General features: G+C 44.2%; 2 protein-coding genes across 6 annotated transcripts; one reads left to right on the plus strand and one right to left on the minus strand.

The window, feature by feature from the left end:
* Positions 1-550: 550 nt before the first annotated feature.
* On the minus strand, positions 551-7619 carry nfs1 (NFS1 cysteine desulfurase). Its single transcript, XM_061219603.1, has 13 exons — positions 7150-7619; positions 6361-6437; positions 6023-6139; positions 5590-5673; positions 5319-5471; positions 4972-5065; positions 4424-4558; positions 3087-3244; positions 2635-2740; positions 2394-2475; positions 2040-2123; positions 1791-1880; positions 551-1494 (listed from the first exon to the last, which is right to left on the minus strand). The coding sequence occupies exons 1-13, from the start codon at positions 7265-7267 to the stop codon at positions 1431-1433; spliced, it is 1362 nt and encodes a 453-aa protein (XP_061075587.1). The 5' UTR covers positions 7268-7619; the 3' UTR covers positions 551-1430.
* A 53-nt stretch (positions 7620-7672) lies between these two features.
* On the plus strand, positions 7673-12144 carry si:ch211-15p9.2 (uncharacterized protein LOC562650 homolog). Of its 5 annotated transcripts, none has more exons than XM_061220576.1 (2): positions 7673-7746; positions 10494-12144. In XM_061220576.1, the coding sequence occupies exons 1-2, from the start codon at positions 7691-7693 to the stop codon at positions 12100-12102; spliced, it is 1665 nt and encodes a 554-aa protein (XP_061076560.1). In that variant the 5' UTR covers positions 7673-7690; the 3' UTR covers positions 12103-12144. The 5 variants fall into 5 exon arrangements, with proteins under 5 accessions (XP_061076560.1, XP_061076562.1, XP_061076561.1 ...); XM_061220578.1 differs by lacking the exon at positions 7673-7746 and adding an exon at positions 8256-8700 and having other exon boundaries at positions 10470-12144; XM_061220577.1 differs by lacking the exon at positions 7673-7746 and adding an exon at positions 8256-8700.
* Positions 12145-12930: the final 786 nt, after the last annotated feature.

Consider the following 12930-nt stretch of genomic DNA (forward strand, 5'->3'; position numbering starts at 1 on the left):
GTCAACTTGTGTACAAAATATGGTTAAGATATCGTCAGGCATTTAAATTCCACGAGTTTTCCCAAAACTGCATCCAAGTGTCAAGTGTCCTCAAATCTGTCCAAATACAAAACCTCTGCATATCTTTTTGGCGACGTTGATGGAGGCCGAACCTATAACCTTGGAGTTGCAAGCTCAGTTCTCTAACCATAATGCTATGCTGCCACTAAAAGGTCCATATGTGTGACCAAGAGCACTAGAATCATTTCAGAAGTCACAGAGAAAAACATTACCATAACATCTCAGCCCCGGTCAGACAACACAATATTATAACTATCAGCACAAAATGGAGACTGGCTGAAATTAAAAACAAAAGTGAGCGTTGTTCCAAACAGCATCCCAGTATTTCTGTCTGTTACTTTGTCGAATAGGTATCTCTGCTAGAGATTAAACAAGACTGAAACATGGTTTTGTCATAAACTGTCTATATATGGTCTGGGCTAGAGGTTTATAGCCCAGACCATAGATTATGAATATTTAACTTTTTAACAAAAATAAATAAATACAGAAAGACATTTTCACAATAGTTTATTGATACAGTGAAGTATGGATGGATTTAATATTTCCAATGCTGTCTGACAGATGGTAGATGTGTTGCAGGCATATTGCTGAATGACAAGCAAATCCTTAAAATCATTTTGCCTTACAGATTAAGTGCCACAGAGACTACCATTCTATGACATTTTCTTTACACATGTATATAATATATATGAATACAATTGTGAAGAACCTGTGTTAAATGGAGTGTGGATGATCTGAAGACATACAGATTAAATACGTATGCACGATCATTCTCTACACCTGATATGAAATTAATACCACTGCTCATGAAGGTTCATTAATGAGCACAACTTTGTTGCACAGTGCCTGACCATCAACAGCTGAAAGTTTACCCTTAGCTTATTTCCTCAATGTTAGGAGGTTTGATGTCAGATCTGGCACTAAAAAACCCCAACTCAAATTAAGTACTACCACAGAGTTAATGGGTGTCTGAAATACCCATGAGAATATCAATTATTCTGACATTGTGAACCCGTAAAAAATATTATTGCCATTTATGTATGAATTCTATCCAGAATCCCACTGGAATTTCGTTTTTGACAATCAGATACTAATAATGTCTCCCTCTACAATCGCCTCAAAGAGATCACAAATTGCAGTCAGTGTGTTATGGAAACAAAAAAGTTACACATCTGCCAGTGCATCATTTCTGCAGCAATTCTTTTCTGTCAAATACAAATAAGCAAAACATAACCTGCTCATATAAACACATTTGCAAAAGTTAAAAGTTGTGCGTGTTTGGTTTTTGACCATCTGGGACCCAGTCATCCTGATGCTGGATAAGCAGACTCGACCCATGGGAGAAGCGCAGTGCGTTTTCAGCCTGGTCTTCAGTGCTGTGTCCAGCTTATGCTCTTCAGATCAATCCCCTCCTGCACCATCTCCCACAGCGGACTGGAGGAAATAAAAACTTCTGTTACTAACATCCCTAACGGCACCGTTTCAAAAAACATTTGCTGTCACTTGAACACAGAAACGTGATCCAATAAACACAATGAAAAGGGTACTTTTTCTAAGGATTAGTACATTTCTTATGACTGGAAAAGGAAACGTTCTTCTGTTGTGATCGCTACACAAGCACATACATAGGAAACCGGCTTCCGTCCAAAGCCAGTGATTATCATTATTACGATAGACATGGTCGTCCTGCCAATACACTCAGCAGGCTGTGGTGATATCCGCCAGGTTACCTCATCTCCCTCAGACGCTTGACATGCTGGATGCACTTATTGGCTGTGTAGTCCACCTCTGCCTCTGTGGTGAATCGCCCAATGCCAAATCTGAACCACAAAACAAGGAGTAGAAATGAGTCATGTTAGCTAATGGAGATATAAAGGTTTCTACTGCTGAGCTGTTGGAGCAATTGTAAGGCACCATTGCTGGATAACTATAAAACGCTGAAGGCCCACAGAGCTGGATTGCGGAAGGTAATCGCTCACCTGATGGATGAGTGAGCCAGGTCCTCATCCGCTCCGATGGCCCGGAGCACGTAGGACGGCTCAAGAGAGGCGGAGGTACAGGCACTGCAGGAGAAAAAACAAGTCAGTACAGCTGCTGAGAATCACAGCAGTCCTGCCGCACAGAATCCAAACACTTTCTAAACATTACTTCTTAGATGTCCTTCGCCTCATCGACAGAGTTCTTGGCTATGACGCTTGCAACTTACATTGGTTGGCTCATTTGTAAAAAAGGACATAATTCCTTGTGCATGCATGCAAACACAGACAGATACAGAGAGCCATACAGAGACAGAAACTCCAATCGGGCACACAGGAAGCAAAGGTGTGGCTGACCTGCCGGACGAGAGGGCGACATCTTTGAGAGCCATCAGCAGACTCTCGCCTTCCACATAGGCAAAGGACAGATTGATACATCCTGCAGAGTGCATGAAGAGCCTGTTAGCTTCCGTCATTACCACTGATGAGACTGCCTGCAGCCAAGCCATAATCTCTACCATCCCTCATGCTAAACGCTAAGAGAGCCAGGAAGTGGTGGCATGTTGGCCAATTAGCACGCAATGACCAGGCTGCTCACCTGGGTATCTCTGCTCACGATCTCCATTCATTATCACATCAGGGATTGCTGCCATGACTTTCTGAGTGAACCGGTTCGCCAGCGCAGATATATAACGGTGATCGTACTAGAGACAAACCAGGAAACAAAACTCAGTTTGTTAAAGTCCTAAAATAGTTTCTATAAGATATTCCACAATTTTCAAAATATGTAGTATTTGTCTTGTTTTATGAGATGGAATTAAAAACACTGCATTTTAACAGGACTAAGTGAGCCAGCTGTATGCTGTGTATGATGTATAATGTGTAGCCACAGGACTGAGTGGACTAGCTGTGTGCCATACAGCAGAATGTTTATCAGTGATGTATCGCATTTTGCTGATGTTTAGCCCCAGGACTGAGTTGACTAGCTGTGTGCATTTTGGTTACCAGCTGTGTACCATACAGCAGAATGTGTGGTCAGGTGTGCTGCACCTGCATCTCTTGCTGGGCGATCTCGCAGGCGGCTCCCAGCCCCACAGCCAGTGGAGTGGGGACCGTGCCAGAGCGCAGCCCCCTCTCCTGCCCACCCCCGCTCTGCAAGGGCTCCAGCCGAACCCTGGGCCTCCGCCGCACGTACAGTGCTCCCACACCTGTACACAGACAGACACACATACACACAGATTATTTAAACAGAGCTCACAGACCTGTACACAGACACACACACACACACACACAGATTATTTAAACAGAGCTCCCACACCTGTACACAGACACACACACACACACACACACACAGATTATTGAAACAGAGCTCCCACATCCACACACACACACACACACACACACACAGATTTAAACAGAGCTCCCACATCTACACACACACACACACACACACAGATTATTTACACAGAGCTCCCACATCTACAGATTATTTACACAGAGCTCCCACATCTAAACACACACACACACACACACACAGATTATTGAAACAGAGCTCCCACATCCACACACACACACACACACACACACAGATTATTTAAACAGAGCTCCCACATCTACACACACACACACACACACACACACACACACACACACACACACAGATTATTTAAACAGAGTGCCCACATCTATATATACACACACACACACAGATTATTTACACAGAGCTCCCACATCTACACACACAGATTCAATCAATACACACACACACACACACACACACACACACACACACACACAGATTATTTACACAGAGCTCCCACACCTATACACACAAACATTATTCAAACAACTCCCATACCTGTATACACACACACACACACACACACACACACACACACACAAACAGATTATTTACACAGAGCTCCCACACCTATACACACCCACACACACACAAACATTATTCAAACAACTCCCACACCTGTATACACACACAAAAGATTATTCACACAGAGCTCCCACACATAACTCTAACAACTGTTAATACACATAGGTTATGTATATGTACACAGTCCCAAACATGCCATAACACAGACACACATATTATTCATACAGAGCTCCGACACCTGTAATAAACATGCACATTGTAAATTTGCAGATGCATTCACTAACCTCACATCCTTATGCACTAACTTGTAGCAGTGGCTCATGTCTAAGACAGTATGTTCAGCAGGAGAAATATTTCAGCTAAAGTAGTTCAGGTGGGACTCAACCACTCACGCATCCTAACTTTAGGCTAAAGAGAAAGCATGACGGGATTCACTAGACATGGCTAGAATGGGGACTGGCCTTTTGTATGTTGTGAGTCCCAGTTCCATCCTCGGACTCACCTTTAGGGCCGTAAATCTTGTGACCGCTGATGGACATCAGATCCACCTTCCAGTCAGCAACGTTGATGGGAACCTTCCCGACAGCCTGCGCCGCATCCGTGTGGAAGAACACGTTCCGCGATCGGCAAATCTGCCCTGGAAAGGAGGAATGTGGAGACTGAGGGGAAATCAAACACTGGAATGGTGAGAAACGTTTACCCCAGGCTCGGCCAGATTGACAGCAGCACACAGCTGAACTCACAGTGTATAGGGAACTGCCAGGAGACTGCTGCTGGCCCAAATTACAACATTTCTCACCAAAAGGGGGAGCTAAAGCTCCGTTTTTCAGACAGGAAGTGTACAAAAAGAAAGTCGTCATAAACCGTGTTTCATAACAATGAAGTATTGAAAATTCAATTTGTGCTTTATCATGATTACCTAACCCAAATGTATGTGTACACAGCCTGCTGGCATGTATCACATCCACTTTTTTAACACATTTATCAGCGGGATAAGTGTATGTTCCTCTTACCCAGCTAAAGGATGTACACTGGTTCACTGGAACTTACCTATTTGTTCTATGGGCTGCCTCACCCCAATCTCATTATTCACCGTCATCACCGACACTAAACTTGTATCCGGCCGGATCATTTCCTCCAGGTGCTTTATAGAAGAAAAAATAAAAATAAAAATAACGCTGAAGAAATCCCATGACTGAAAATATGCTCATCAAAAAAATCTTAAAACTATTTTTCCCCTACATATTTAAATCAAATTCAATTAACAACCACCAGATGGTAGACTTACTCAAGAGTTTTCACAAAGTAGCATTGTCCATTTATTGCAGTGTGATTAATGAAACCTTGTTAGTTATTACCAGTTTTAAATTCAACAGACATGACAATTAGGATGGTACCTTGAGATCGATGAGGCCATTGCTCTGCACAGGGAGGTATGTGACGTCGAACCCTTCCGACTCGAGAACGCGGCAGGAGTCCAGCACGCACTTGTGCTCCGTCTGGCTGGTGATAACGTGTTTCTTCTTCGCTTTATAAAACCGAGCGACACCCTGGGCACAACGCATTGCATAACAACACCTAAATTCTGACTGCAAAAGCAGGCTGAACAGAAATATATAAATATTTCAAAAATGACAAAAATATGAAAATGCAGCCAAAGATATGCACCTTGATTGCAGTGTTGTTGGACTCTGTAGCTCCGCTGGTGAACACAATCTCCCTGGGATCTGCACCAATCAGGTCTGCCACTTGCTGCAAGGAAGTTACACATTTACCCCATGTGCTTTCGACACCTCCACTTCCATTACATTACATTACATTATTGGCATTTGGCAGACGCTCTTATCCAGAGCGACGTACAGTTGATTAGACTAAGCAGGAGACAGTCCTCTCCTGGAGCAATGCAGGGTTAAGGGCCTTGCTCAAGGGCCCAACAGCTGTGCGGATCTTATTGTGGACACCAGGATTAGAACCACCGACCTTGCGTGTCCCAGTCATTTACCTTAACCACTACGCTACAGGCCTTCCCCATGACATTGACATTCATCTTCATATTTAATCTAGAATATTTCTTTAAAACAAACTCAATTGACTATAATACCTTTCTGGCCTTCTCCATTGCACTTTCACTTTCCCACCCATAAGCATGCGTTCTGGAATGGGGGTTTCCATAATAGTTCACATGATATGGAAGCATGGCATCCAAAACCCTTGGGTCCTGTGGAGGAATAGGAAAACAATCACTGCCTGTTAGGTGCCAGGAATAATACGGTGTATTTACTGACAGCCTCACAATAATTCTGTAGACAACTTATTTCCGCTTTTTCCAAATTAACCCAAAAAGTCACTTTCCCTTGCAAAAAATATTTAGCCTACTTTGAACGACACAGCGCATTTTCATAGTGACATGTTTCTAATGATAGGCGTTAGGAAACCTACCATCGGGGTGGTCGCCTGGAAATCCATGTACAACGGACGCAATTCATCCCTCTCCAGCTCTCTGCTTTTAATCAGTTCTGTAATCACACATATAAGCAATTGGATGTCGTGAAAAACGAACAACATTCACCAGATTCATAGGCTTACTAGCCTACAAATAGTGCCAAAAGCCAATTACTTGATTTGCACGTAATGTAATGTAGTAGTGTCAAACCGGACCAAGTAACAAAAACATGCGGCCCATAGCTACACTACATCTATAGCAAACTTGTCATCTTGCTTGCAACACATATTTAATTTGCAGTGACGCAGTAGCATTATGCTAAAGGACCGTATGCCTCTCATAGGTTCCACGCCACGGTACCAAAATAAACAGAATAATTTAATACTGACTGAATCTAACGTTAGCCAACGTATCTAACGTTAAGCATAAGTTGAATTGTTCGCCAACTAGCCTACTGGTTAGGACTCATTTCATGTCAGGCGATATTGTTATTTTGGCATACGTTAGCCTAGCTCCACCAACTACATAAGGATGCAATGTTCAGTTTCCTGATGATGCATTTTATTTATCGATAATAACACAAAGTATATTCGTATAATCTAAATTGTCTCACTGTCGTAAAATAAAATAACAGTTAAAATGAGCTATATGACTTAACTTAGTCTAATATGAAATTTGCAAAATAACTTTGCCTCCAGATCAAAAACAAACTAGTTAACATGCATGTGTGGCTAAATCACAGCTGCGTGACATTCCATAGAATGAAAATAAGTTTAAAATCTTACCCCTCTCACGATGAACGGCGTTTACAGCACTTTCCGCATATTTAAATTTCTGACTAGGAAATCCACCAATGGATCCCAAAATGTTCTTTATAACACCAACGTTAGTCTTGCTGAACATTGCTACTTGTTAGGTTATTGACACAGTAGCAAGCACAGTAGCACAGGTCAAGGCTATAAAAACGCAATTCACAATAAATTAAAAACTTTACAAATAGCTACCGGATTGACTGAATGACTTGCCAATGGTACGTTAACGTGTTAGCTGGCAAGAAATACTGATAATAAACTTTGTGCTAGCCGCCGGCAATTTCTCAAAAAAACAGCTTGATATTCTGAAATAGCCGAATGCAGCGAGCTGATGTGGATCGCTTTATTTTCCAAATAACGTAAAGCGATTCAGGGTGAGTATAAAACACTCCAACCACGCAGTTATCCAACTTCGCTTTGTAATGCTTACACAAGACAGGGTTAGTAGAAGATCACAGAACATAACAGGAAGTTAAGGTCCAACTCGCATCTCCTACCCGGATGCAATTTGTTCATGCCGCCACAATGGGAATTCACGGAATACTGTAACGTTACCAAACTTCAAATCATGTAATTCAACTAGATTACACTAGCCTAACACTGTACTTATGAATACGATTATAAAAGCAATGATGTCCATATGTATTTTCGAAGTTGTGTGCTTTATTTTCTGAACCGTCGGAATGTTGGAAACTGTTAATTTCAGTAGCTATTGATAAAAGGACTACCGGCCTAATGAGTAGCCTAGCCTTAAATGGGATTGCTTAAATATGAAATTATTAACAGTGATTATGTTTTGTTATCCACTCGGTGCTGTTTTCAGTAGGCTTGGATTGTGTGGTAAAATGACTGCTTATTTACAGTACAATTGTGGATTTACAGTACAAACCAGTCAGTGGTATTTTGCATTTAAAGTTAGGGCCATGAGGGGCAGGAATGTGCAGTCTGAGTCTCTCTACCTGTTAAACCGAACAGAACAGCTAGGTTACCGTGGCATTTCAACAATTGTGCTTAAAGCACCCGAACTGGTTTCATTAGAGTAATAGTAAGCCCTGGTATAAAATGCAGCTATGACCAGCTTGAAATTACAAACCAGCTACCAGCTACCAGCCTTTTCAAAACCAAGCTTGAACTGTTTCCTTCAGCATAACCTATATCCTAAATTAGTCTGAATGAGCAACGTACACTTCCTTCCATGTTTCTGTTAATTTGGACGTTTTGGCTGTAACTTAAAAGGGGACAGACCGTTGAGCTGACCCCTGCCCATTTTCATTTTTGAGCAATAAAACAAAGACAGGCAAACGCTCGGAAAGTTGTGTGTGCGTATGCGCGCTCGTGAGCACGGTGGCAAGATTACCGAGAGATAGCAGCGGTGGTCTGGTTAAAATGTAACTAACGTCAGTTTTCTTAAGCAGTGCTTCTTAAGAATATGTCTGATCAGCACTCGGCGAATGAGATAATGGAGAGGGTCTTAGCCGATACATGTTGGTGATTCAGATTTTATTTCGGATATTAATACGAAACGTAAGTACAAATTATTGTTCAATGACTGACATTTCGTTAAATACCACACTTAGCCTAAATTCATACGCTCTTCATGGCTTTGAAAAGTTGTAGTTAAATCTACAGCCTATGTGAACGTGTTTGCCCCTGTAATGAATTTTAGCCGGCCTAAGTATAAAATTCTTATTGGTCCAAGTTTTTGAACAATGCATTAATTGTGTGGTAGTGATACAACTACGACGTTTGTGTAAATGTGACATAGTATACCATAGCCTAATTAATAAGACTTGATATAGCCTATTGCATATCGCCGACAAAGGATCTACTTTCGGAAACCGCAGGACTGTAAATATTTAACAGCATAATACAATCTGTAGGCGTAAATATAACATTTCTCTCAATGACCTATTTCAAGAAGCCTGTGTTAAGTCAAATAGACCCTTCTAAGCATAAAGTACTTTCCATGGGACATTTTTTAAATGACCAACAAATTTCAGGCTATTTTTCTACCCCTTTCAGTTTTACTGTAAATTGAAAAAACAAAACATAGGCCTACTTGATCTCTGCGTCACTTTATTCAATCCTGTTTCCACTTTGTGCTAATAAACTGCGTTTATTTGCATTAATCTGGAGGCTAAAATTCAGGGTAATTTTAGAGGCCACTCTCAAAGACACGCAGTTACCTTTGTACATTGCGTAATGTTGCGCCTATAGAAGGACACTGGTCAGTTATAGCTACCTGAATCTCTGTCTCTGAATCGTAGGCGAGAATATGGCACAAAGTAATGCTGACTTTACTGTATCAGATATTCAAATCGGAGTAATATCACGGAGTGTTGCTGCGTGCCCCCGTCTCGTCACTCGTCAGGTGTATGGCTTAATACAGTATTAATACAGTCTTTGTCTTGTCCCTTTCGACAAAATCAACCAGGAATAATATTATCTGTTTTTGGTCTTGCACAAAAGGTGTGTGATGATCAAAGACCGAACGTATAATCCTATACTGTCAACAGCCAATAGGTGTTCTCTCTGACTGACATCATCAGATGCCAGCCGGAAAACGTAAACCGGAGTTCTGGTGGAATTAGAAGAGAAGCCGTTTGAGCTTTGGAGAGAGAAAGAGTGTTTGTATGATGTGCCCTCCCATGAATATCACGATCGTGTGGAGAAAGACAGAAGTGGAAGGAAATCGGACATTTTGCGGTGGCTTCTTTTTTGTCTTTTGGAGAGACCACTGCACTCATAAATGCGGCCGAGGCAAGAGCTGTTGCTACTGTGGTTTCATTAACCATGTTACTGTCTTCCTATGTATATTCAGGAAGAGGGAGAATGTGTGCACCTCTAGGACTAAAACAAATTGATTGCAATTAGCAGTGTGGGGCACAGTGGGCTGTGTTACAACATGCCCCCGGCTATTAGAAACGCAGCCTCAATAACGTTTCATGTAACACTGTATATTCCATGCATTCAATGCACCAAGTCTGTCCTATATTGTCTATGTAAGCGCTTGCTCTTATCGATTTCTTCGGAGACATTCATCACATTCTCATGGTAGGTGTCCTATGCGGCAAGTTATAAAATAAATATAGGCCATTTCTAAGATGAAAAATCTCAAAGATTAAAAATGTAAATGGGAATAAATGTTTGACTTGTATTAAAACAAAGTTTTCATATGCGTATGTATTTTTTAATGAAGTGAAAACCTAAAAGTATTAGATGTGTCCCAGTCTCCTCTATACCACTCTGAAAAAGCAGATGCATCTATTAACATACGATTTGTGGCTTAACAGGAGTTTCATTGTTCCATTTCTCAGCACGTCTTGGAAGATGCAGATTTTGCATAGTATTCAGCACCATGGACTGCAACGGACTATACGCCAATGGAGATCCGCACACCGTATTCGCTTAGCGCAGCTTGCAACCAGCGACGCCAGACTGTGCCACAGTGCTGCTCCAACCGTGAGCATGGCAGCCGTCAGTCAAACCATGGCTGGACTGCTCAGCTCGAGCAGGAAGTACAGAGCAAACACCCAGACCAGCCAGATGACCCCTCCGGAAGTAAACCGCATGCTGAACGCCAACGAGTACAGTCTGAGCTTCAACGGGTACGACGGGAGAAATGTCGGTTCGGTTTTAGGCTTCGAAAGCAACCTCCTGGCATCCAACTCGCCCAGCGAGGATCGCCGAAGTGTGGCCACCTGCCTCCAGAGCCGAGGCATGCTGTTCGGCGTGTTCGACGGCCACGCGGGCCACGCCTGCGCGCAGGCCGTCAGCGAGCGGCTGTTCTACTACATCGCCGTGTCCCTGCTCCCGCTGAAAACGCTGGTGGACATCGAGGAGGCGGTGGAGAACGAGCGCCCCGTCTTCCCCGTGCTGCAGTGGCACAAGCACCCCAACGACTGCGTCAGCACCGACGCCGGGAAGCTGTACTTCAACAGCCTGCGCACCTACTGGCAGGAGCTCATCGACCTGGAGGAGGACGGGGACAAGGACGTGGAGGCCGCCCTGGCCGACGCCTTCAAGAGGCTGGACAACGACATCTCGCTGGAGGCGCAGGTGGAGTTCGGGGACCCCTTCTCGCACTTCGCCCCGCTCAGGGTGGCCCTGTCGGGGTGCACCGCCTGCGTGGCTCACGTGGACGGCTCGGACCTGCGCGTCGCCAACCTGGGGGACAGCCGGGCCGTGCTGGGGGTGCAGGCGGAGGACGGGAGCTGGTCGGCGCTCACCGTCACCAACGACCACAACGCGCAGAACGCCGACGAGCTGCAGCGCGTGCGGGCGGAGCACCCGCCGGCGGAGAGGAAGAGCGTGGTGAAGCACGACCGCCTCCTGGGCCTGCTCCTGCCCTTCAGGGCCTTCGGCGACATCAAGTTCAAGTGGAGCGGCGAGCTGCTCAGCCGCGTGTGCGAGGCGCGCCCGGAGGCGCTGCCGGGCGGCGAGCACGCCAAGACGCTACCGCCCAACTACCGCACGCCCCCCTACCTCATCGCCGAGCCCGAGGTCACCAGCCACAAGCTCCGGCCCCAGGACAAGTTCCTGGTGCTGGCTACGGACGGCCTGTGGGAGATGATGCACAGGCAGACCGTGGTGGAGGTAATCGGGGAACACCTGACGGGGATGCAGTGGCAGAAGCCGCTGTCCGGGGTCTCGTTCACTTTGGGGCAGATGCAGAAGCTGCTGCTGGAGAGGAAAGCTCGCGCCCTCAAGGCCCTGGAGGACGAGAACTCGGCCACGCACCTGATCCGCCACGCTCTGGGGAGCGACGGGTTCGGCAGCGTGGATCCTCGCCGCCTGTCCAAGATGCTGAGCCTGCCCCGAGAGCTGGCCAGAATGTACAGAGATGACATCACAATCCTGGTGGTCCATCTGAACAGCAGCGTCATCGAGGCAAATCACAAGGCGGCCATTACGGAGGATGCCTGAGTAAGTTCACGACAGTGATGGCGTTATCATGGATTTTCCTTGTCGCTGAGGATATTAAGAGTTTAATACTGACATTCTCTCAATGTCCTGACAACTCTGGAGTATGTTGGAGAAAACACTTGAATAATGTTGCCAGTGAATGAAAACCAATGAAGAATTGTAATTTAGGCTTGATTGTGTATTTGTGTGCTAGAATTGTCCCTATTCAAACATTTATTTTTAAACCGAAATATTGGAGATGTTCCAGAAAGGACATACCATAAAAATACAGCACTACTGAAATAAATACTAGTGACGTTTCACTCAACCAGAAATAGGCACAGCTAAATATCATGGCATATTATGCCCTCGGTAACCAATTTAAGCCAACCATTGTGCGTGCTGGAAACAGCCAGGTCTTTCAGTCTGTTCAAATAGGTCAGTGACAGCTCATTGTAGCTCCACCCATCATGGTGTTATGAACCTTGCCTCTCAAAGTTGTTCTCATTCAGACAAGCACATGGACAGGACATTCTAGCCCTCTTGTTCACACTCATTATGGGCCTTGTGGGTCTCAAAGTCCAACCTGTCACTGCTTAATCCAGAATCAGACAACTTTGCCCTTTACTGAGCTGGTTTAGAGAACAGCAAGGTTTGCATGTACACATTTATGAATTATTTTTCTTTATGGAAATGTTGCATTATAGGGAAATAAAATACAATCCTTAAATAGAAACACAACACAAATCACCTTTTGGAAATGTGCGTCTAAATTCACAAAGGTACAAATAATTTAGCTACTTTTGATTGGCGCTGCACAATTCCTCTAGGAATGCTCCAGGCCCACAC

This window comes from Conger conger, chromosome 14 (assembly GCF_963514075.1).
Source record: "Conger conger chromosome 14, fConCon1.1, whole genome shotgun sequence".
Classification (NCBI taxonomy): Eukaryota; Metazoa; Chordata; class Actinopteri; order Anguilliformes; family Congridae; genus Conger; species Conger conger.